Source organism: Calonectris borealis, chromosome Z (assembly GCF_964195595.1).
Source record: "Calonectris borealis chromosome Z, bCalBor7.hap1.2, whole genome shotgun sequence".
Lineage (NCBI taxonomy): Eukaryota > Metazoa > Chordata > Aves > Procellariiformes > Procellariidae > Calonectris > Calonectris borealis.
The window spans coordinates 58,061,440-58,087,324 of NC_134352.1; the positions used below are offsets into that span (position 1 = coordinate 58,061,440).

The 25,885-nt window shown below is 40.4% G+C and overlaps 2 protein-coding genes across 11 annotated transcripts in view; one reads left to right on the forward strand and one right to left on the reverse strand.

Moving 5' to 3' along the window:
• Nucleotides 1–2,957, reverse strand: part of DOCK8 (dedicator of cytokinesis 8) — a 96,694-nt gene extending 93,737 nt beyond the window's left edge. The window contains exon 1 of one of the 2 annotated variants that reach the window (XM_075137783.1): nt 2,691–2,957. In XM_075137783.1, the coding sequence (XP_074993884.1) occupies nt 2,691–2,743 (53 nt within the window). In that variant the 5' untranslated portion in view covers nt 2,744–2,957. The remainder of the gene's footprint in view (nt 1–2,690) is intronic. The other variant, XM_075137784.1, reaches the window with a different exon arrangement.
• Nucleotides 2,958–11,264: 8,307 nt separating this feature from the next.
• The window catches only part of LOC142075604 (zinc-regulated GTPase metalloprotein activator 1B-like), a 31,728-nt gene continuing 17,107 nt past the window's right edge, over nt 11,265–25,885 (forward strand). For 3 of the 9 annotated variants that reach the window (XR_012670933.1, XM_075137122.1, XM_075137126.1), the window contains exons 1-10: nt 11,265–11,358; nt 11,492–11,647; nt 12,816–12,902; nt 13,797–13,893; nt 15,108–15,199; nt 18,657–18,716; nt 19,785–19,822; nt 23,079–23,125; nt 23,945–24,031; nt 24,855–24,899. Coding sequence is in view for 8 of the 9 variants with exons in the window: in XM_075137122.1 (XP_074993223.1) it covers nt 11,536–11,647; nt 12,816–12,902; nt 13,797–13,893; nt 15,108–15,199; nt 18,657–18,716; nt 19,785–19,822; nt 23,079–23,125; nt 23,945–24,031; nt 24,855–24,899 (665 nt within the window). In the remaining variant the exon portion in view is untranslated. Of the gene's footprint in view, nt 11,359–11,491; nt 11,648–11,677; nt 11,855–12,795; nt 12,903–13,796; nt 13,894–15,107; nt 15,200–17,591; nt 17,682–18,656; nt 18,717–19,784; nt 19,823–23,078; nt 23,126–23,944; nt 24,032–24,854; nt 24,900–25,885 lie in introns of those variants that run through there. The other 6 variants (XM_075137123.1, XM_075137124.1, XM_075137129.1 and 3 more) reach the window with 6 other exon arrangements.

Here is a 25,885-nt window from a genome sequence, read left to right on the forward strand (position 1 = left end):
GTTATTCGAAGAGGATGTTTTCTGAGGTCCTGCTCAGTTTTCAGCAACTTAGCTCTGAATAATACACAAGTAAGCAGTAGGAATGCTGCCTAACATGAGGGACACTAAAGGCTTGCTCCTTCACTTCTACATATGAGATGAACATCATTATACATAAAAGTTATCCCATTAAAACAGAAGGAACTACTCACATACATGCATTAAAAACATATGTGCAAGTCTTTGCAGGATTAAAAAAGGCAGGAAGCAACAGGTTGGGGCAACAGACGCCAGATGGGTGGAAGGAAGAATAAAGGAAGACATGGTTATGTGGGCAGCTTGCATACGCATATGCAACTTACAAGTTTGAAGGCCTGATTTTGAAGTTTGACCTTATTTGGAGCAAATGTGACGCTGGTTAGGTAACAGCTGTTCCTGAAGCATCTGCAGCTCCAATGCTCATGGTCGGTAACTCACACTAACATTAAATCATGACGAGACCATTAACACAACATTTCACTTCATGTCATTGCTAATTTTTTACAGAACAGTGTTTAGCACAGTTCGTAAGGTGGTCAGATATCTATACGCTTCACCGAACACACCAGGGTACGCCTTACATAACCAGCAGGGAGGCGGCTGATGTCCTTGTACTGGGGAACCAGTACAGAGCCTAAAATTCAGCTGTCCTCATAAAAACAGTATATAGCTTAGTCAAGTCACTGGCAAGAGAAAGAGTGAGAAAGAGAAGAGCTTGCATGCGAATTTGTAGTGAATGGAGAGTAATTATACAGGCAATGTAATTACTCCTGTAAATGATGCCTTGCCAGTAACGTCCAACTTCCACTAAGAGTTGCATTTCGAAGAAGTAAACTCCGGAACTCTGAAGAAAGAGGAACAAAATTTTATAGCTGTAAACTAGTCTTTTGTGTACGGGCAAGAAAGCTAATACACTGACCTACTATTCCTCTTATTTTGAAAATTCCTTTAAAAAAAAACCAAAACACATTAAAAACACTTCATGTGAAGATATATCACTCTACTGTCAGTAGAACAAACTGCACTTGAGTCATGTAAAAATGACCTGCTCCTTTTGAAAAAAGGGAAACATGGTGTTCTGCTAGCAAATATATGTAATTTCTACCATGCTGTGTGAAAGAGAATATTCTTACTTGCAAAAAAACCATGCAGATTGTTAAATTGGAATTGTATTCAGGACATGATGAATAATGTATTCAAACATTTAATTTGCTATGAAAAATACTGAATATTTCACTACTGAATCAAAAGAAAAAGAAATTTAAAAAAATTATAACAATGGTTTAATTTCACAACAGTTCTTACTAGCAAAACTTTTGTAAGCCTTTGTGAAATGAAGCCAGACTGATTGTTATGATTCCACTACTTTGTAAGGCTTTAGTTATACAGATGAACAGTGACCATCACCACAGCTGGGAAAAGCTGCCAGAAGGCTGACCCTAAAAATAGGAAGAAAGAAAATAACCCAGATCCTCTAAATATCAGCCAGTTATGCTCTTTATTCAAGCAAGTCTCCAAATGATCAGGAATTGTGGCAGGATCCTGTAGCGAACTGCTCATCTGAAGGCTTCTCAATATGATGTCTCACTCTTGTGAATATTCCACCATTAATTTAAAACTAATTCCCAAAGGATACAGAAAGGTACACTGATGTGTATTCTGCCATGGGAAAGGCACATCACAGCGGAGCTAATTTTATCCTCTGCGACTGCAAACCCCATGTCTTCCAATAAATTGCTGAGGAGGTGGAGCTTCTCTGCATACTTTTCTCTCTTGCCAGAGACTTATCCTCAGTTTATCTTACCATTATGCTATTTGTTCTTTTATGTGTCAGAAAACTCAGTTACCTTGTACTTACATCAACACCCTGGAAACACAGTTTTTGCCTCAGATGACAAGACTCTTGAAAAGGAGGCTTGTGTTTTCCTTTAACCTAACAATATGAAAATAATTGTCTTGGTTTCTTGCTGCCACCACAGAGCACAGACCAGCTGAGAGTCAGCACTTCCCTGGGAAAGGACACCGAAGTCTAGCAGACAGCAAGCTCAGTCGCAAGAGTATGGTGTTCCAACAGCTGAACTCTAATTTATCTGGTTTAGGGAGGAAAGAGGGGAGGTAGATTTATTTTCAATCATTGGGAGGATTTTTTCTTTTCATAGATGAAAGGGCGAAAAGAAAAAAAATCCCAGGGATGTATGTCACCGCAGTATTGATGGCCTACATAAAACCTTCATTTCCCAGCAGCGCTAATTTAGGCACCAGGTCATTTTGCCGCTTTGTGCGGAGGAGGAACCCTAACCCTCCGCCCCACCGCCAGCGAGCAGCCCCTCCAGCAGGCTCCGGGCTTGCTCGGACAGAACAGATGGGGAACAAACTCCTGGGGTGAGACTGGACGTTTCCTCCCCGCCGGAGGACGCGAACCCACAGCCAGCTTCGTCTGCGCACCCTTCGTCAGAGCAGACTGCGCTGCAGAAGCGCACCCCGGCGCTGCACCTCCCCGGGGCCGGGAGAGGAGCCCAGCGCTCTGGAGCTGGCAGATGGCTCCACGCCCCGGGGGTCTGCCGGAGAGGAGCTGTCCCGCCCCCGCTCCCGCAGCCCGATCGCCTGCCTTGGCCGGCTCTCAGGATAAGGCTGGCGAGGAACGGTTGCGAGGTACGAGGAAAGCCCCTTACCTGTTGATTTTCAGGGCGAACGCCCTCCTGTCTGCGGCAGGTAAAGTCGCCATGCGGGAGAGCAGCCGCGGGTGTCGGCTGCCGACGAGGACCGACGCCGGCTGTACGCACGAAGGGCGGCTTTGTTTTAATTATTTATTTTTCTTAATTGCACGCTCCGGGCTAAAAACCCGACGGTCTTCTGACAGTTCTGGGTGGCAACTTCCGCATTTCACCTTCCTCACCGAAATCGGCCGGAGTGGGAGGGACCTGCCCCTGTGCACAGCTGGCTTCTCACCCCTGCCGCCGCCTGCCCCGCCGGCCGGCAGCGCCCAGCCCCGGCGCCCCGGGCGCGCTGCGCCTCTCCCTGGCGGCTGCCACAGGCTGCCTGCCGCGGCGGTACCGCACCGGGGCACTGGGAGGGGGCAGGAACTTCACCTCCCTGTGTAACACAGGCGACACCCGAACCGCCCGTGGGTATTTTGGAGGGATCCGGAGGGAAGCAGCGGGGAAGGCAAGCATTTAGGCAAGCGCAATGAGGAGGGAAGACACCTTGTTCCCGTGATCGCGCACAGCTGGGGAAATCTTTGCGCACCCTCCCTACAGCTTTTCTTTTAGAAACGGCGGTGCGGGTGTCAGACACCCCCGCCCGGGGGGAGACCGCTGCTCTGCGGGGGCGGGCGAGGCGGCAGCGGGCACCGCTGGTCGCCACACCGGCCCCGCGCCGCCGGTCCAGCCCGTCCTCCCCCGGAGCAGCAGGCGCAGCCGCCGGGCCGGGCAGGCCGGCGCCCACCGCCTTTCAGGCAGAGGAAATAGCCGGGGTCCTTCCTTCGGCCGTGGATGGAGCTGTTCGGGCAGGTGGAGACAGTAAGATGTAAGAGGTAATAGACGCCAGCTCTTCACCTGGGGTGATATTTTGCCAATACACACGTGCACCCAGGATATTTGTTTCTCTTGCCCCTAAACTACTTGAGTGAGTAAGGAAAACTCACACATACCAACACCAAATATACCAGCTCAGCTCGGCACAAAGCGGGCCTCACTGCTGTTCTCTTCACCTGCACTTACAGCTCAACTTTTTTAAAAAAGCCATTTTTAGTAAATATCTTGTGGTTGTGTTACAAAGTGATGTTTCCTGACTGGTGTTTTTCTCTCAGCCTTGGTGCAGATTTCACTGCTTCTGCAGATAGGCAGAACTCAGGCTTCATTTGAAAGTGGAAACAGAAGCCAAACATGGTTTGTACAGGTGAATTCTGGGGTAGCAGAGGCAATTCAGTTTTAGGTTGTCCTATGTTTAGTAAATCCATGCCTTTGTGGCCACAACATTAGGATTCACCCGTTGAAAGGCAGTCATAGCTTATCTCTCCATTCCCAGTGAGCTGGAGAATATCTAGAGGAAAACAGCATGATCTGAGGCAAGGAATGGAAGAATGTCAAACAGTGAAGGCCTAAAATTGTGCTACGAACAGTTACCTCTTACTCTGCAGGATGCCATTCGCCGTCAAGCATGGGTGGTCTCAAATATGGATGTTAACCCCTACGGTCTTTGAAGAGCACCGTCTATGTGCCGCAGGGAAGTGCAGAAAGGCTGAAGAGATGAAAGATTTAATAAAAAACAGAAGTAAATTAAAAGAGCTGAAAATGGAAACAAATACGGATATATTCTGGGGGGAAAAAACCCACAAGGATCTACAGCTGAGTAAGATCTCGGATACGAGTCTGAAAACCTCAGAAAGAAAATATTAAGATCTACTATTAATAGAATGGTATTAACTACCAAACATTTGCTTTGGGAAGAATAAATTAGACACTTCATTGCACGGAACTTACCCACCACACCCATCCTTTCTTTACATTGCGAGCATAAAGCTAAGGCCACTTACCTACTTGTAATTTGAACTTAAATATCACTTAGTTACAAATGACTGATATGTAGCCATGATCTGGCATGTGTATTGGTGACAAGAAACCTCCTGAGTATCAGAGATACTAGCCGTGGCAAGACATGGCTTCACACCAGCTTTCTTCTTGTCTGTTCTTGCACGTGTCTGTTGATAGATGGTCAGTGCCTTGACAACTTTCAGCAGTGCAGAAACTGGCTGCGGTTTTATTAGACGTGTTACTGCTCTACAAGAAACTCAAAGCTGGCAAGCTGCCCTCTGACAGGCAGCTGCGATCACATTGTGTCAGTATTGGAAAGAAACAAGAAAAATGTAACCTTTCTTTAATTTTAGTAGATGCATTTAAATGGACACATCCATTTTTGAGAGCCTAATCTGAGACACCCAATGTTTGATTTTTTCCTGGATCAATGATATGCATTTCTTACCTACTCGGAGTCGAGGGTTTCAGCGCCGTTGAAAGCTACACATCCAAAATCCAACTGAAATATTTATCATCTTGGCCTTTCTAGTATATTTATGGTCTTTGCTCTTACAGGAAATTGGTGGACAGAGGAGCTTCTTCTCTCCCATTTGCTTTTCAGAATTTTAGCTTAGAGATTAATATAAACCATGCTCTCCTTCAAGATGTCATGAAATAGCCATGAAATGAATACCAGTTTGTCAATTTTCTATGCTGTCTAGACCACTGCAGGACAGGCAAGAAACACTTCTTAGGTACTCTTTGCACATGACAAGGTGGGCTCTCTCAGTTCCACCTCATTCTATCTCCTGTATAAAAGAAGGGAAAAAATGTTATGCAGGTCTCCATTAGTACAGTAGGTCCTTGCTATCACGTGAAACTGCTTTCTGGCAGCTTAACCATGCATTATAGATAACCTGTCACTAGAAGAGCTGCTCATCCACAGTAGGAAGTCACGTCTTTTCTGTTTCTCAAAATACTGCTTTTGAAAAACATAACCATCCTTTTAATTGTTTAATTTCAAAAGCTTCCATGAAGTGCTAGGCCTCTGTTTCTAGCAACTTACAAGCTAAGGAGGAGAAAAGTAAGCAATGAAAAAAAGCAGGTAGTTCCATTAACCATTCTGTACATTGTCTGATTGTAGAGACAGTAAGACAGCAGTTTTGGTATTAGATGGGTTTCACACCTGTCTTTCTGTTCACAGCAGGTCCTATGAAAGGAATTGGACGTTCTTCCTTTATTGAAGTCTGTGCTTAATTGGGTTTGCGGTGTTGTTTCTTGTTTGTTTGTCTAAGAGGGGAAGATGTTTCTTCTTCTAGCTGTATCTCCAGAACTGCTAACTACTCAAGAAGAAATACAACCTCGTTTTTTCTTGAAGCTGTAAAAAAGAGTCCAGGCTTCATCTTAACAGCTCATGTGGCATGAAGTAGGACTTTCTTTGATTGCCAAATCTGGCCACATAAATCGAGCTAGCAGCAATGCAGATAACATCTCAACCTGCACAAATATACCCATTTATCAATGATACAACTATTTATTTTGCAGTTTCATACATTCTCGGTAAGCATGGACAAAAGAATTACTCAAAAATATTTTTGTTACATGCAGGAAACAATGCCTGAGGAGACACACAAAAGTAAGGTTTCCATCAGCAGGTACAGACCACACCCTTAGATCACTGTAAATTTTCATCTTTTTGGATGAACTGAATTATCAGCATTCTGCTTCAGCATATGAGCAGCAAAACTCATCGAATATTCCTTTTCGTCTATTATGTCAACAATCGCATTGCTTTTTTGGGGGGAAAAAAAGAAAAAAAAAAGAAGAAAAAAAGGAATTTTATCAAGAAAGTTTACATGGTTTTAACTCATTGGAGTACTACCAAGATGAGATGTTGGTAAACTGATATTTTTAAACTATCTTATCCAATTAAGTATTGTCAACAGTACTGCTCTGGCTTATTGTTAAACACTATTGTTTGTATTCCTGCAACAAACCAACCTACTATATAAAAGGTCATGAAGTCTAATCATGCCTTTAGAACAAGAAGTAGAACAAGATCTTCCCAGTCAGGAGATAAAAAAATGATATCAAACCAGGTGCCAATGAAGGCAGCACAAAATCAAAAGTGAAGAAAACAATGTGACTCAGAACAGACCATGGTTTTCCAAACCTAGCTTGCTTGGATGGCAGCAGCTGTTGATGGGTCTTGTATATGATACAGTAGGAAGCACGCTTACATTCCCCGTTTCCCCATCCCCATCCTCCTGTTGCACACACATGCATCCCAAACGGTGGTCCTAATCATCGCTGCATCACTTCAGCCCTGGAATCAGTCATAAAGCCGCGCTTCCCTCTCATTCCACGTGGGCTTCAAATGCTCTCACCACACTTTGGTCTTCCTCCTGTAACCTGACCTGGAGGTGGTGGGTCCACGGCTGAGTGATTGCTGTACATGGGCACGCCGAGGAGCTGCAGGCCCAGCCACAAAGAGCAGCTGAGTGGTGGTAACGACAGCACAGCTTGGGCACGTGCTTCTGGGCAGAACGGCTACTGCTGCATATTGTTTTGAAGGAGTTTGCAAGCTAGGGTTGGGGAAACGCTGGAAGAGACAATAATCGGCATGACTATACAACACCTACTAGGGGATTTTTCTTCTGTTAAGACACACATTTCCAAACATCTTTTTTCTTAAAAGCACGAATTTGCGGTAACCTCTTCACTGGCGGTGGTAAACCTGCAAAGAACACTATTGCATGATAGAGTATTACAGCATCACGCCTATCATTAAACACAACTTTGTGGCCCAGGATAGTCGTGGATGACAAAGCCCTGCTGAAGCCGTAAGTGTCATCTGCCTATTTGTAGAGCATGTACCTTTGATGCTCGATCAGCAACTGAGTTAAGCCCATGGGAGTTTTCTCAGTATCTTTTGTAACAGTAAGTTTGCATCCTTGGCAGAATACACAAGCGGTATATAACTTCAGCAATGAATAACTGTTACCTGATTACCTTGTAAGAATAACAGGAGGTTCACACCAGCAGGAAAACTGTGATGATCTCAGTACTGCCAGCAACACACAATGCCTGTTAATGTTTGCTCATATTCCACCTTCTTCCTACAACATCACTGGCTAGAAGAGTATAAGGTAGCCAGTGCAACTAGACGCTCTCTCCTTAAAGGAAGCTGACGCCGTCTAGTTCAGTGTTCTCGCTGGCATAGATCTCGACTGTGTCCAATAAAATCTAAGTGATCTATTCAAGATTGTTTTAAACAAAAAATGTTATATGAAATTTAGTAGGTTAAATCTCAGAAAAATAAGTGTAATTTTCCGTTACTCCTACTGATGTATCAAATAGATTGGCAATGAAATACTGAACCTTCCTTAAAAAAAAAAAATTAAAAAATCACTCCTAGGTTTAAGGTTTCACTTCTGTGTTGGTGAAACAGGAGAAAGGGAACTTAGATCACTTTGCAGCCTTCTGTTTTTTCATAAAACACTTGACTTTAAAAAAAAAAAAGGCTCTGTGAAAACATATCTTTTTTTTCCATTTGTCTGTGCAAATTCTTTTCGAGAAATACAAATGTTACTGGCCAGATCCTCAACAGAGAGTTTCTCAAAGAGAAATGTTTCTTTGCTCACCTTTGCAGTAAATGGAACTTAAGCAGAGACAACACTGATAAAATTTTCCCTTACTGTCACCATCTTCTTACATACAATTAGGCCTACAACTTGCTAGATGATATATGTTGATATTTACATCCTGACTATAAGCCATACCTTTATTCTAATGTTCTCAGTTTCACTAAGTTTAATATCATAACAGCATACTGAACACTTAAGTTATAAAAAGCAGCAGTGTTAAAAAGCAGGTGCACGGACTAAAGTAATGTTGGTATTTTTAAAAGACCTTCCTTCTCTTACATGACACATGAATAATCTGCGTTCTTCAAAGAAAAATAAAGTCCAGTTGTCAGGACAAGCTGTCAAGCCAAGATAAGAAAATAGAGATAGTTTGATATAGAAATAGTTAAACACAGATAACAGGTGAGAAAGAAATAAATGTACCCAGGGGATTATGCAAATCATACTAAAGTTATGCCTCTGCTTACCAGCTTATATTTTGAAATATACATGGGCCTGCTTAGCAGTTACTGAGCTGATCACAAAACTGAACTTAATTTCTGTTTCCACATTGTTTTGCAGGTTAACTACAGTTCAAAAAATCTGTCATCATTGTATGAATTTGCAGCAACTCCTTTCTCTGTGACGCTGAACTACATCGTACTATACAGACTAGTAGTACCTTAAAGTAACGTCCTTCTCCATCAGCCATGATGGAGAACAAGACTGTTATGTTCCGCATAATATTGAAATGCCAATCATTTTCTTTTCCTGTTCTTTCAATCAGATAATGCTCCCCTTGCTATCGTATCAGGAATCAGTAAGTTGCAATGCTCTTCAATGCATCCCCTTCCTTATTTTCATGGCTCTAACAGTCTTCTTCCCCAATTCTTATCAAAGAATAACAGCCTTAAGCACTTTTCATCCATCATCCAAAACAGTCTGAAGCAAATGGCTTTGCTTGCGCTGAGATCTTCAGTATTTGGGAAGGGACTAGCTTATTTCAATTGCAGCCACCTGAAGTAATAATTAAATGCGACTTCCTGGTATCCATCAACACTTTACTGCTTTCTGATGTTGTATGTCTGGTTTACAAATATCTTAGAATAAAACACTACAACTGTGCCACCCAGATTTAGGTTTGCTACGCTCATTTTAGCTGTCACCACAATAAAATATGCAGGTTTTGCATATATCTTTACAAAGTAGGCTTTGTTACACAATTCAGCAGAAGTGCAAAGACAGTGAATACTTACAACAAAATTATAATGTTTAAATATAAACTTGAAATAAACCAAAAGGAAACCCAGAAACCATAGTATTTATTTTAGGTAATTTTGTTCAAAAGAAAAATAATGAGCAATGTCATGTGAACCGATGAAAAGCAAAACAGCTTAAAGAACCAGGACACTGGTTTCATGACCTTTTTCTTCCCCAATACCAGATGTCTCACTGACATGTAAATGAAATTTCGGTATTACAAATAGTCTCATTTTTGAAAAACAACTTACAGCCTTTTATACGTTCTGTGATGCTAAGCTGCTAGTTCCCAACACCTTTCTGATTTTTTCTTCCTATTTACCCCACAGCTTTCTTGCAGTGAAAATCTTAAAAGTTTTCTTAATCAATCCCTTAATAACAGAACTCTGTAAAATTGAGCAGTCTCAGGACAGCAAAAACATACACCATCAGTCAGGGTTCTAACAAATATAGCTTTGAAAAACTGAGGTTTTTCCTTAAAACAGGATGTGTCATACAAGGGGATAACCTGAGTAGTTGAAACAAGAACGCAAAAAGATGCTTTTACCATGTATTGGTCCTAAAACTCTACAAATCAACTGACTATATAATTATACCCTATAATGAATGGATGAGATTTACTGCCTTCCCCAGTTAAGGAAACAGAAACTCCACAACCGATTCTTGTCAGCTACCCTTATTTACTAAAAATAACCTAAGCCTGTCACCTTGCTAAACTCAAAAGTTTCATGCTTGTGCCGCTGCTGACATTCCACAAAGTGGCAGAAGATTTATAGTGTGGGACCACGTGAGTTAGTGTAACTACAAACAAAGCAAAAAAACGCATTTCTCTCACAAATCAGGATTTTAATAATTTGTTTTTGAACTTATTATCTGGACAACCATGTAGCTACAGGTATTTCTGTTGGAATAAATACAGTTGTATCTCCAAGGACAAGCGGAATTAATGGATTATACAAGCTATTTGATCATTTTTTTAGACTGGACTTTTACATGCTTGTTATAATCAGAATGACTAAAGTAGAAGCAAACTATTTAGGGTGGAATATTATCAAATATCATCGGTATTAAATAAATGTTTTAACCTACAGAAGTATAAGAAGATTCAAGGATAAATACTAAGTATATTTACTGCCATGAAGGCAACAAACATACAAACGTGATGAAGCCCAACATACTTTATCAGTCTGTACTCAAACCTGCTTTACTGGACCTTATATTGAGAGCAAAGCATCACACCTGGGTTTTGAGGAGTATGCATATATAGGTACGCATCAGGTAAATCTCTTCTCCATGCCTCCCCCAATATTATTACATTTACACCTTTTGACGTGAAGAACTGGAAGATGTATTACCGATTTGGTGAACCTATGGTCCACAAAAAGCTAGGCAGTTAACAGCATTGTTAAAATTACAGGTATGTCTTATACACGTACATGCCTCCTCACAGTATCTGATGGAAAACAGAGAAAACATTCAATTTGTAGCTTAATTTTATTTGATTATAAATAAAAGACTGCACATCCACCCCACACAAGGTGTGCTGACCAGACCGGGGCGTCTCCAGCGGTCCCCGTGGGTCAGAACCGACATTCTCTTCCTGAGACCGGGCTGAGGAGGAGTGGACGGGAGGACCCGTCCCTCTGGAGCCGCGTCTGACGGGAGGCAGGCCGCCGCTGTGACCCACCGCAAGCCGCCCAGCCGCCGGCCGTTAACCGACGGCTAACGGCCAACCCCGGCGCCTCAGCGCAGCGCGGCACTGCCCCGCCCCGCCCCTCTTTCCCTCCTGCTGCGCCTGCGCGGCAGAACGGGGCTAGAGGCCGCCCTGAGGGCCAAGGCGCATGCGCTGAGGGGAGGTGCTGCGGGCGGGGTGGGTGCTCGTGGGGCGCCGCCGCCTGGCGCGCCCGTGGCAAGGGGTGTGTGACCTCAGGCGGGAGCAGGTGAGTGGCGGCTCGCGCCCGGCCGCAGGGGCTCGGGGAAGGGGGCGGCGGTTGGAGGGGGAGCGCGGCGGCTTGCGCCCTCCCCGGCCGGCACGGCCGCATCGCCTGCCCGGTGTCTCTCCCTCTTCCCCAGCCGGGGCTGGCTAGGCCGCGCCGAGCTGCAGGACCCGCGCTGCCATGGAGGACGAAGACTGCCCCGTCTTGGTCCCGATAGACGCCGGCGGCGCGGAGGAGACCGAGTCCTGCCCGAGCAGGAAGATCCCCGTGACGATCATCACGGGCTACTTGGGTGAGGAGCGGCCTGCCCCGCTTCCCTGCCAGCGGCCTGCCGCTCTTCCCGGCGCTGGGAAGAACCGTGCGGCCGGCCTGCGGGCTTCGGTGTGTTGGCGTCGGGAAACCCCTAAGTCAGGCTGGGCTGCCACGGGGCTGCGGGCTGCAGGGCGGGCGGAGCAGCGCCCCGGCAGGTCTGACGGCAGCCTCCCTGCCCGCGGGTTGAGTGAGTAAGCGAAACCCTGATGGCGCAGCAGAAAGGAGTCCTTAGCGCTGCTCATTCAGCGCTTCACCGCCTTTTCAGCGTAATGCCCTCGTGCCGCTCCTGGCGAGTGCGGTTCCGGTTAGGTTTGCAGAACGATTTGGAACAGCTATACAAGCTCCTGTTGCTGCTTTTACCAGCCTGTCTTGAGGGTCCGATTTGTTCTGGTCGTGTTTGGCAAACCGCTTTTTGCCACTTAGTGTCAGAATAGTGTAATGTATTTGCCCCAGTTAAATGCAGACTGAATTGCAATCTTACAAATGCGAGGCTTGGCTTCCCTCTCTTAATCCGACACAGTTATTGAGAGCTTCAAATACAGTTATCTATGGTAAAGATAAGGTTAAATTTAGGATCACCAACACTGTTCTAAAAGTTGTAACTTTGTACTGCATCATAGTCTCTCAGAAAATCCTAGGAGCAGGTAAGGAAGGTTGTTTTACCAAATTCCCCTAATTGAGATCTTGTGCGTGGGATTAAACTGTTAGTAATGTGGCAGTTAGTAGCACACCAGTGATTATTGATGACAAAAGAGCTGGTCAGAAAAAGTGTTGGGGAAGAGAAGAATAACTGTGCCTTTTGTTAAGAGAAACATAAAAATGAGTTTTGTAGGAAAAGACTGCCCAACTGGTAGGGGACTTGTAAGTTTATCAAGTATTGACACAGTGAATGGAAAACTGTGGGGTCTTTTAAATGGAAAAACGGGTCTTTTAAAGCTGAGATTTAATGTGCAGATAGTTCCATGGGATCAAATATCTCAACAAATTAATTTTTACAATGTTACAATAGAATGCATGATACAAGAAAACTTGTGTTTCAGAAGAGATCAGATTTGTCTGAAGTGTGCATGTGCATAACAGTATTTGCTTTTTATTTGAAAATTTAAGCTTTTTTTAACATTTTAATAGAAATATGGTCTGTGTTCTAGGAGCTGGGAAAACAACTCTTCTAAATTACATACTGACAGAACAGCATAATAAAAGAATAGCAGTTATTCTGAATGAGTTTGGAGAAGGTATGTAAACCTACAGGAACATTTTCTTAGCCTTAAAATGATAAATATATAAGACTTCTGGAAATCAAGAACGTTGTGGTTTTAAATCCATTACTGAAATTATTGACATACCTTATAGTCTTCAGAAGGGCAAAAAGTCTTTTGGCTGGTGTTCATAAAATAATGCTATGCATTAATCTGTTCTGTACATAAATTCAGTCCCTCAGAGTCAAGTAAATGAATATATCACCCTGTTGGAAGTGCTATACCTCTACTTGTCCTACTCGGTTTCAAGCAAATGGAAATTATAATAACGTGTTGGTAGATAGTATTTTCTCTTCTTTCCTTTGCCCTCAGCCATTTACAGATCACAAATTATCCTAGACCAAGAAAATTGGGAGATGCGTGCTTAGTGCTTGTAGTTCTTTGAACTCTTTGCTTTCCTTCTGAGGATTTTTAACTGTTACAGCTATAGTCGCATATCCATACCATAGTCAGCATTGCTTACAGTTTGCACTGGTAGTGGGTTTTTTGTTTGTTTGTTTGTTTTCATCAACAAAGATGCATGCTGCTTTTCTGGTCATGGAGCCTAAAATAAAATGTATAGACAGAGCCATCATTTGATATGGAGGTAGAGGCTGACTTCACTTTCTTTTAGCAAACTTTGTGGCACTTATGCTGTATTTTCATCCTCTGGGTTTTGGTCTTTGTAGAACCGACTTGACTTTAGCTTTGAAATTTCTCCTAAAATGGAAAATACTAATTTCTAAAGAACGTGTCAGAAACATAGTCTCAGAAGAAAAAAATATAATCCAGGAGTAAAAATGTATACCAACTTGAATCTTTCATATCTCTTTTGCAGGCATTGTCATGCAAATTTGTAGATTAAAATTATAGTACTACTTACATTTCCAGGAAGTGCCTTGGAGAAATCCCTGGCAATCAGTCAAGGAGGAGAACTCTATGAAGAATGGCTGGAGCTCAGAAATGGCTGCCTGTGCTGTTCAGTAAAGTAAGGAAAGACCATTGTACAAGTTCTTACAGTGGGTTTTGGGAAGTTGAGGAAAGGAGAAGATATCCAGGGTTTCATTCCTAAAACTGACGGTAGTATTGATTGAGACTTCTTTTGTCAGATGAAACAAGAATTGGAATTTGGGGGAGAGAAATTTATTTCCTTTTGCTGCCTTACTGGATTTGGACTTGGTGTCTTTCAGAAAAATAATCCAAATACTGACTTATACACCATTGAGGTATTGTAGGGTAGGACGCTCTCCCTCTTCTGTTAGTAGTATATGCTTTTATATAGAGAGCTAAAGGTTCAGGGGGGCTGGAACTAGGACTCAAGTTTCCTAATTTCCACATTAAATACTTAACTCTGTGTATCTTTCTCTGTATGTTGGTTAATACTTGAATATTGTATACCTCAGAAAGGGTGGAGGGAGAACCTTTTGGGGACCTAATGAAACACAGTGTTCCAAATTGTAAGCTGATGGTCACATTAAAAAGCAGGAGTGTATTTGTTTCTTTGACATGTTTTTACGCTGTTTGTTTGAATGCTGGATTGTTTGTGCTAAGTTTGTAACAAAGGTGATGGCCTGTTTGTCCTGAAAATTTGGAAGAACTGGTTCTATGCCTTAAATTGGGATAGTAAGTGGAAAACAGAAGACTCTATTGCATTGTGTTCTACTGGGGTCTAAGGAACGCTGCCATTGCTGCTATGTTTTACATACATTGGTTTCTTATATAAAATGCCATTTTCTGCTTCAGGCTGACTTCATCAGCTGACATTTAAGTAAATGACACATCTTAATTTTGCTGTAGGTGAGGTGGAAAGGCAGAAGAACATGGTTCAGTTCCACCCCCCTCCATACACCCCCTTTCTTTTTGTAATCTCAGCTACCAAACTGAATTGTTACATATTTACACAGCCCTACTGTCCTTTACAGGGTTTTCAGTATTTGAAAACAAATCTTCATTTAAATCACCTTTATTATGCCTGTCGGGAGTAGGCAGATACTATTTTCAGACTAAAATGAAATAGAAAACTACAATTTGCCTATTAGAGCAGCAGCTTGACGACTGAATTGTCATTGTAGACTCTAAGTCCTGACTCACGCCTTTGCTTTGATGGTACTGGCACTGTGTTCTGCATCAGAAGATACATGTTTATACATGTTTTAGCTTGTTTTCTCTGTTCGTTTTCTTTTTAATTGTTTCTTCTTACAGGGACAATGGTGTGAAGGCTATTGAGAACCTGATGCAAAGGAGAGGAAAATTTGACTATGTATTGTTAGAAACAACTGGTTTGGCAGATCCAGGTAGTTCACATTATGATCTTCATAACCATGATAATTATTCTGTTTTTATGAAGTGCTTATTTGCTCACCAGTCAGTTCAAAATGTAATACAAAGCGGTGAGTTGTCAGGCACATGCTTTGACTGCTATATAGACTAAAACTGAATTGGATAAGGTGCAGAAGCAGGGTTGTGGGTGGGGTTGTTTGGTTGGGTGTTTTGTTTTTTTGGATTTGCTCAAAATTGACTCTAAAGCTTAAGAGAAGTCCAGTTAAAATATATTTCTATCAAGAGAAGACACTGGGCTTGGAGGAGACACGCACTCTCTGAAACCAGTAGTGTTCAGTAGGCTTTTGCTACTCTACATTGCTCCTTCTAAAGTACAAAGTAGTAGCATCTGAGGTATTGTTACGTTGGTTGTGATAGGCCTTATATTTTGTGAAGTCATAAAATATGCTGCGAAACAGACTAATACATTAATCTGGTGGGTACAGAACAATAATAGATCTTACAAATTCCTTGTGTGCTCTTTAGTGATATTTATTATAAAAGGGTGTTTAAATTTCAGCTCACGTTAGTAATAGCTATCTAAAATAATTTTCTCTGAACCGTCTCAATTAAAAATGTGTTGTTGATCAAGAGTGAAGGAAATTCTTATCAGAAATTCAGTTGTTTCCCATTTAGGAGACTAACGCTTTCCAGCTCAAAGCTAAATAGTTGTCATGATAAAGTAATTTTCTTCAAAAGAACGGACATTGATTTGGCCTCTGTTACACACAAATTCTATTTGAGTCAAATTGGAAAACTATTAAGCTTTTTGGAAAAAAAATCAATAGATACCAGAAAACCATTAGATGTTGTGGCCCTTGCTATATCTTGCATGAGTAAGCACTATGAACAACTGACAGGTATTTGGTGTTGATACAGAGTGGTGTTTGGAGGACTGCATCTTGTCACTTCAGGTGGACAGTTTTACGTGTTAGAATGAGTTTGGTTACTGATTTTTTTTTTTCCCCCTGATGTGCTTCATACTCTTAGACAGCCTACCAGTAACTAAGGATCTGATAATTGAAAAAAACAAGGGTTGTTGTTGCTGTGAGGTCCTCCTGTCCTTCATATTGTGGCACTGATATATGTTAAATTGGTTTGTTTCATAACAAATTATGATTACTCTTTTTTTAAATAATTATACAGCACATCCTATAGTTGCTAGAATCCATTTTACAGGGCCATTTTAGCAGAAAACTGGAGTAGCATGCTCCTAGGCCACATGTAGTACACAGGTATCAGGTCACAGATTCCAAGCCCTTGACAGAATGTCATCCCAGTTGTCCAAATACTTGTGGATTCTTTTTGCTCAAGTCTCGTCAGTTTAGTATCTTCCATTTTACATTCTGAAGAAATACAAATGACTATACAAAGCAGAGAGAGTGCTACGTGTTTAATTATTCCAGAAGCACCTCATCTGGATGGAAATTCAGTGGGTGATGAGGCCTAACGTGTAAAAAATACTAGAATCATATAATCGTAGAATAATTCAGTTTGGAAGGGATATGAGGAGGTCTTTGGTTCCTCCTCCTGCCCAAAGCAGGGTCAGCTATCAGACAAGACGAGGTTGTTTGGGATATCAAGTTGTATATCTCTATCTTCTGAGGATAAACATGGCACAACCTCTTGAGGCAACCTGTTCTGTGCCTGGTTTTTCATGGTGAAAAAACACTTTTCTGATAAATGTGGTCTGAACCTCTCTTACTTTAATTTACTATGGTTGTCTCTCATCCTTCTGCCACATACTGGCTCTCATCCTTCTTCCACAGCCTGGCTCAGTCTTCCCAGTGACTCACCTGTAAGTACCAGGGAGGCTGCTGTTAGGTTCTCCAGAAGCTGTCCCTTCTCCAGGCTGAACGAACCCAGTTCCCCTGCCTCTCCTCATAGGGCCTGTGCTCTGGCCTCAACTGTCTTGGTGATCCTATGCTGAACTCACTCCAGTTTATTGATGTCTTTCCTGTATGGGGAATCCCCATGCTGGAAGTGCTAGCCAGATGTGGGCTTGAAAGTGCTAAATAGAGGAGAATAACCTCCCTCAGCCATGCTTCTGTTCCCACAGCCTGGGTGCTTTTGGCCTTCTCTGATCGCAGGGCCCACTGCTTGCTCAGCTTGCTGCCTATCAGGACGCCCAGGAACTTCTCTGTAGACCTGCTCCCCAGCCAGTCTGTCCCTAGCCTGTATCATTGCCAGGTGCTCTTTGTTCTTAAGTGTATTACTTAACCCTTTTTCTTGCTGAATTTCATCAGGTTCTCATTGGCCATTCCTTCCTGCCTGGCCAGGTCCCTCTGAAAGATAGCTCTGCCCTTAGGTATATCAACTGTTCGTTTCTGAATTTGGTGTTCTCTGCAAACTTGACAGGCTTGTCTTCTATCCTCTCTTGGGTTCCTGGTAGAGATGTTTAACAGGATGGGTCCCAGGATAGACTCCTGCAGTACCCTACTTACTACTGACTTCCAGGTAGGGTATGACCCATTAACTGCAACCATTAGAGCTTAACTATCCAACCAGTTTTACCTAGTTGTCTTTCCATTCAGACTAGTAATGTCCCAACTTGCTTACTAGGATATCTTCAAAGACAGCATTGAAAAATTTGCTAGAGGTGATGTAAATGGCATGCGGTGCTCTCCTCTTGTCCACAGATACAATATTTTATTCACAGAAGGCCAGGTATGGCCTTCAGGGTTTGATCAAGCATGATTTACTCTTGTAAACTTCCCTTCCAGTACAGTATCTGTTTGCAAATTGAAAGTGCATTAGATATTTCTTAACTCAATCTACCTTAAAATTATCTAAAGCCAGAAGCTTTACTGTGCAGATCTGAGATTATTATGGAAAACATACTTTTCTATATCTGATTATTCTTTACTTTCTTCATTGTGTTGATTTATGATGTAAGAAAATGCCTAGGAGAGTTTATAGAAGCCAGCGAAGAAGAGAAGGTCCCTAGGAGGGAGCTGATTTCTCCCAAATGTGCCAATTCCATTTTTCAACTGTTTTATCTCCTTTTTTATCTCCTTTGTGTGTGTGTACGTGTGTATGTGTGTGTGCCATGACGTAGAAATAGTGGCTGAAAGGTGAAGAGAGGGAGTACAGATTTTTTTTAGAAATGAGGGAGCCTTGGGGTATAGTAATGACAGATAATTGATATTACTGAGTGAAGGTAATTTAGACAACTTACATGCATCTGGAATTGTGAGATTTTTAAAGCTTTTTGTAGTCGCAGCTGTTGATATGCACGCAAGTATAATGCTTTGGTAGCTGTTGTTACATCAAATGTGTGGTTGGGTATTTGACATCTATGATGCTTTCTGAGTTTGGAAGAGCAGAGTTTCAAGTGCAGCACTACAAATAGAGTTTTTCTATGAAATGTTTGAATATTGATAGTTTACTGGAAAATGCCGATTTTGCAACTAAATGTACTGCACTTCTTAGGAGCTGTGGCCTCCATGTTCTGGGTTGATTCTGAGCTGGGAAGTGACATCTATCTTGATGGTAAGAAATGCAAGCTTGTTTTCCAACGTATTGGCATTCCATATCTGGATTTAGTGTAATGTATCCTTATAATTTAAGGCAAGGTTTCAGAAAATGTTTAAAATACATGATTATGGTTCTCACATCCCCAAATTTGACCACAGAGATCCACTTGCTTATTCTGATGCTTGTTTATCTACTTGCTGAGCTGTTTCAGTTTGCTAAATCCAACAAAAGTTGCGTAATGTTTTGCTAAGGGATCAGGTATGGAGAGATCTTGATTGTGGTGTAAGGAGGGGCGAAAAAACCTCATTAGTTAGATGTTATAAAACATTATTTAGGAGTAATATTACAGCGCTCCTTATTTTTTTTTCCAGTGCAGTGTTTCCTAAATTGTTTCCTTTTTTCTGAACTTTTGTCAACATCTGGACTCTTCTGCCTTTTGTTTTCTGCCTTCTTTGCCTATTGTACTTAGCTCTAGTATTTATTGTGTTCCATTAAAAATCTGAGTTTACTGTAATATAAATCATTACTATATGTGGTTAAAGAGCATGCTGAATGTTGATTTTTTTCTTTTTTTTTTTAATGTAGGAAAAAACCCCTACTTTCTGGCTTAAAAAAAAATTCTACTAACACTTTGGTCAGTCTGTAAAATACTCATCTAGCCAAGGAAACATTCAGTTGAATAGGAAACAGCTTCCTAAGTTTCTGCCAGAGAATTGCAGATTCCTGGTCACTTACAATCAGAATAATTGAATACTTCAGTCAGTCCCCTTAATTTGTTTCAATAACATGTAAAAGCATGTCTCTGACAATTTGCTGTTGTGGAAGAAGGAGAGGCATCCACCTCGTGAGAATTTCTCTCACCTGGTTTAGTAGATTTTTTTTTTACCACAGATATAAGTAACAAATAAGAAACTAATTAGGTGGCAAGTCTAATGTTCAGATACACTGGAAGCATTGAAAGTATTATAAGCAGTTGTAAATGTGATGATACTGTTACTTCAGTAATTTTACAGGAAGTTTACAAGTTGTTAAATTGTTAGCTGCTTTCAGCGCATTTCTATCTATTTTAATATTTTCTTTTAGGTATTGTGTCTGTTGTTGATGCAAAGCATGGATTGCAGGTAAGTTACTGGATTTGTTACATGGTTTAAAACTGCAACATTAAAACAGCTATTGAAATAATGTTCATTCGGATGAATTATCTTTTTACAATTGCTTTAATTCTTACAATGGGTGAGGATATAGTTCAGTTGCTGTGGTATGTTAGTACTATATTTCCAATGGGAACAAGGAAGTACTGATATTCATAGGAATTCAGATTCTCACCAACAGCAGCATGTCTACTAAGTGTTGGTTGCTAGATACTTGATTCCTTCTAGTTCTATCACTTCACTCAGGAATCTTGCTTGTATTCCAAATAGGCATTTGCATTACTGTAAACCAGTGGAGAAGTTTGTCTTTCGGAGTGTCATTGGTCCATGTTACTTGAAAGGAGAGGAGTAAAGAACAGACCTCAGAGACCAGTGTGGTAACAAGTGAATCAGGGCTCAAATGGGGAAAGGTGCTAATGTAATGGCAGCTGTGGTGAGAGATGAGAGCGCCAGGTGTCTAGGTGCCATTTCAGTTTAAAAGATTACTTCATTACATGGAAGCAGACAAAAAGAGCAGGTATTAGAGTAATCTATGTAAAGTGTAATGTAAGAACTGACTTAAAGAACAGTGAGGTTGGATAACAGCAGAAATTGTGATTGAATCAAACAGTTCAACTTTTTTTGTAATGGCTAGTCCCAAAAATAATTATTTGCAACATAATAACTTAGGAAGTGATTATGATTAGGTGTTGATTTTGCAGGATTCAAAATAGAAGTGACTGTAAGAAAAGATGCCTCCATGGTATAAAAATCCCATCATGCTGTGAAAGTATTTTTAATATCTCTGTATTTTACAATGGCTGCAAAAAGCTGATAAAACGGAAGAATAATGGTTACAAAATAAGGAAGTGACCCCTCCTTTTTATGATTTTATTTTGTTTGGACTGTTTGGGTTTCTCGTTTCAGTTGAGCTGATCTAATGGCTGATTTACCGAAAGGGTGCAGTCAATTTCTGTTGCACCAGGATGGAACTAATCTAACCCAACCACATACCAAGCCAGTTTGGCGAGTTAAGCCATTGTGTTTTGCAAGGACTTTTGCAGAGGGGTTGGGAGAACAACAAGGGGAAGGGGCTGAGAGCTGTTTTGCCCTTTGAAGCAGGAACTGACTTTTAAATCAGCTTAACTATCACAAGAAACCATAACATGTCTTAAGTCAGCCCCCTTTTCAGCTGAGTGCCCTCATACTAATTCAGATGTGTTTTATTACTTGCAAAAATGTTGTTCTCTTTTTCTTCATGCAATGCTGATTTATTGGCTTGAATCAAATATAATTGTGTTGCACACAGCAGCACTGAATTACTGTTTAAAAAATAAAATTTTTAGACTTTCAAGTAATATGTCAGAAGCAACACAAAAATGTTTTGAAACTTCAGCTTTTCTATCCATTATTATCTTTGACAGCTCACTGAAAATTCTTCCATTATTTAATCAGTAAGCCTGTACAACACTGACATCCACTCAGAATAATAGAAACTTCAGAGTTTCTCAGTTATATGCCAAGTAAATAACTTTTGTTTTGTATAAAGGACTTGCGAACTTGCGCAATTCCTCTGCTTGCAAAGCTTGACCTCAACAGCTGCTTGTGATTCAAAGAATTCTGAAAGCCGTACAGATAATGACATTGAGATAATAGGCAGCAATTTAAGGGTGTCATGCTTCAAAGAACCAACCCATCACAAGAACAGCTGACAAATAGTACCCTGTGACCAGTCAGCCAAATTGAAACTGAGGTGGTAATTGATATCATGGGTTATCACTCTAGTGGATTTGTCACCCAGGAATCTGAAATACTCATATTTTTTAATCACAAACAGTTGGACAACTTGAAGTGACAGTTCTCTACTTTCAGGACTTGACATCTGCGCTACTGGCATTGTCCTTTTCAGGGCAACAAATCTGACAACATTTAATTCAATAGAATCAATACACAGAGGATTACAAAGAAAAGGTCAGAGGAGAGATTCCCTCCCAGTCATCCTGTTGTTATGCTCTACTTAGATGGTGCACAATCAGGAAATAGTTTTGGGTTTTTTTTTAAGGTGACAGACTGACAGTATGCAATAATCTGGTTTTGTTTTTCAAGTCAAATAACATTAGCTGCCTGTTTTTTTTAATTTATATATTTTCCGTGACAATTAATTCCACTTTTATTTGGTATTCTTGTGTCTTTAAAACCAAATTTAAAAATAATATTGCTGGTATATGTAGAGCTGATGAAGGAATGCACAGGACTCTAATCTTCCAGAGATGTGAGACGTAAGAGGTGAGCTCTTACTAATATTACAGCACCAATTTAAAGTTTTGCTGCCTCCAGGTGTCTGTGATGCTTCTCTCCTGGAGATTGCTGTCTCCATGGCAGAGTAGGCAGAAAATAACTTGTAGCTGAACCCATGCTGCATCAGTGTAAAGTCTTTTGCTCTACCTAAATTATTGATGAAAGTAAAGCTTTAAGTTGCTAAACTTCATGCTGCTGCTTGAGATGCAGGCATATTTTTTTCCCTTTCACTAATTTGTCTGGGAGGACATTAGCTTGGGCGGAGGTGGAGCACAAAGCTGCAGGTGGTTAATATACTAAACTCCTGGAGCATGGTGAGAAGCTTCTGCTTTAGTCAGTGCTGACTGCCCAGTTACAGCTTGAATAGGCTGCAAACATTGATGTTGGGCAGACTTGCCAAGGAGTAGTGGTTTATTCCTACAAACCCAGAAAAAGAGTTAAGAATTTTTACTATAAAAGTACAGTTTGTCAAATCTTTCAGAGAAAGGGAGTATGCAGTTATGTATATGAAATCCTGTACTGCAAGCCTAACTCATCTTTAACAGTTAGTCAGCATCACACTCATTAGAAAAATTACTGTACTTTATTTTTCCAGATATGTTTTTCCATGGTTACTATATGTCATGGTGACTTTTTTTTACTTCATCATCAATCTGAAAAGTAATTAAAAATAAATACTATAATACAGTTTTCCAACTCTTTAGCATTCTAGTCATATAATTTGTTAAAAGAGAAGAGTTCTCATAAAAGAAATTATAAGCTGCTGAAATGGTGAATGTGTAAATGTACTTTGTCACCACAATTTTAAAGAAAAATTCTAGATGCTATCTTCCTCAATACCTTGTTGAAAAATATACCTCAGCTGAATTGGTTTTGACTTCCTTTAACTGCAAGTGAATTTAAATGTCATTTGAATATGCTTAGTCCAATTGTTTTAATTTTTGTCTAGCACTTGGCAGAGGAAAAGCCAGAAGGCCTTGTCAATGAAGCATCTCGGTATGGATATATAAATTAATTTTATGTATCACAGTTAGGAACTGCGCAGTGTAGAAGTTCATTAGAAATGGCTTCTTTTTCTTTTACAAGGCTTTTCTGTCCTCCTTTGCTTTTAAACCAAGGTAGATTGGTGTAGTGAGGTAGAAAATAGAAAAGTGACTTCATGCTCCATTTGGTCTTTTTGCCAAGATCTGACTCTTCTAATACATATTTTAAGAGGGATGGGATTTTATGTAAGTGAAGGAAAACCACCTGTGTTGGGGGGAAGAAAGAATTGCATGCTAGAATCTACCAGATGCTTGAAGTAGAACTGGAGATAGAGGAATATTTTTTGCTAGATATGGAGCCACAATGATTAAGAGTAATTACAACAAGACGTCTTCGTAAAGCAAAGAGACTTCAAGTATGACTTTGCGAAGAGTACATGGAAGAGAAGTAGGGGCTTGTGAAGTTCATAAATTACAAAGCACTGCGGATTATATGACTTCTTTTTAAAAAAAAAAAAAAAAAAAGGAAAAACCACTAACAAAAAAATGAAACAAAAAAACCAAACAAACAGCCCCCCCCCGGCCAAAAACAAAGAAAAAAAACCCCAAACCCTCACTAAAAACTAGCAAGCCTTTGTGGCTTGGTAGACTCCTTTCATGGCACAGAAGAGCACCTCAAGAAGACAATAGTACTGTAGTCATACTCCACGATGTTCTAGCTGTACCAACGATGCTAATACTATTTTTTGGTGCTATGGGAGAGATGGTGTTTCTGCCTTACAGAAAAAGTATTTGTTCATGTTGTCTCTTTTTTTTTCCCCTTAATGCTTAGGCAGATTGCATTAGCTGATCTTGTAATCATCAATAAAACAGATTTGGTTTCAGGGGAAGAATTGAATAAAGTCAGAACATCGGTCAGGTATGAAACTTTTGGCATAACTGTAACACTGTACTGACTTAAAGGTTATTTTTATTTAAACATAGTTACTTCCTTCTTGCTGTTAATTCAGAAATTAGATCTCATGATTACACCGACATAAATCATTAGCTCAGCAGGGAAAAAGAGACTGCCCCTTTCTAAAGGCATTTCAGTACTTTTATGTGCTTACACAAGTTTGCCTATCAAGGTAAGATTTGATGTTACCTACTAAGGACAGGCCTTTGTCTTAAGTGTCCACGTTCGTGTATGTTTGGGCAGCTGTTCCCATTCTTGGGAATTAGCGTCAGGGAAAAAAAAGTGCTAGTAGATATGAGTTCACTAGCGAATACAAAGATTTATGGAGGAAGTCCCAAATAATGGTCTTGGATATAGAAGAACCAATGGTCTGAATGAAATTAATGATCGAAGGCTTGTCCCATCTTTTTCTATCGGTACCATGATAACCAAAACGAAACGTTGAAATTTTGAAATTCTTCACAACTCTATTATTGGTTTGAATTCTAAAAGTAAAAATGCTTAGACCCAGCAGAGTGTATCATGAGGAGTCTTACGCAGGAAAACGCTGATATTACTGGTGGTATTTTGTTGTCAGAACTTGCGAAGTTCCCCAACCCTTACTTGGGGTATGAAAAAGTCATAAAAATGAAGCTTTGTTGGGGTTGCTTTGTTCAGCAAGTTGACAACAAAGTTGGGGTTATTGTTGCGGTGCTATTTCTCATGCTGCTTTCCATGGTTAAGTTGTTCAAGCAATGTATTATGGTTGCACTTTCATCTAACTTCTGATTTTTCTATTTTATTTTAGATCAATAAATGGACTTGTTAAAATTCTAGAGACACAAAGATCAAGGTATTAAATGACCACTGTTATTAGGTACCAGATCCTGCTTCTTTTGTGACAGATTTAAGTATGCTATTAGATCAGTTTGGTTGAAGGAAAACTATTGAATTAGAAATATTTAACTTGATATTTATTTTACTAATAAGCATTTAGATAAAGGAATTTTTTTAAAGAAATAAAAATGTATTTTTCTTTGTTGCTGTTCACATCCTACGCTCTAGTGTATAACTAGTTTAAAAAAAGATCCCTATTAAGATGTAGCTTAGTTTACAGAGCTTATCACTAGTGGGTTTTATTGGACTTTGCCATATAACCATAAATATTTCTTATTTACATGAGAAGTGGATTTTACAAAAGCTTGGGCATTTATTTTTCCAAAACCTGAGTTTTGTTTTAAGTTTAATATGAATATGGCTTTTAATTATTAAAGTTTTATTTAGTCAAAGTTGCCATTTATGGAATAATAGTATTTGAAAAGTTCCCGAAAAATGCTAATATAGATGTAGTTTAATTGGCTTCAGCATATTAAAAAAATGTAGCAGGGGGTGTTATAGGTAGAAATTGAAAGTTTCTTGTAACTTGTTAACCAGATGTTGTATCTAAAGAGCAACTTGTAAGGCCATGTTGTATTTGAGCTAATCATTGATCACATGCACTATAATAGTTTTTTTTCTGTTGTGTCAGCTTAAAGATTTTTCTCCCTTATGATGGCTGCTGCAGATAAGTTGTTACTACAAAATTACTTTGAAAGCAGTGCAAGGGAGTTTATAAGAAGGAAAAGTAGTTGCATTGTTTTTGCTATTTTTCATTGAAATTCTGACTCAGATTTCATCTTTAAAAAGGAATTAAATGGAAATGGTATTCCCAGGGACATTAGGAGAGCAGCATATCTTTCAGACTGCTAGGACTGATTTGTGTGCTATTACTTCAATTATTTGACTATATTGAGATAAATGTTCCTGTAATACAGGTTCCTGTTTTCAGCAACTTTTGAA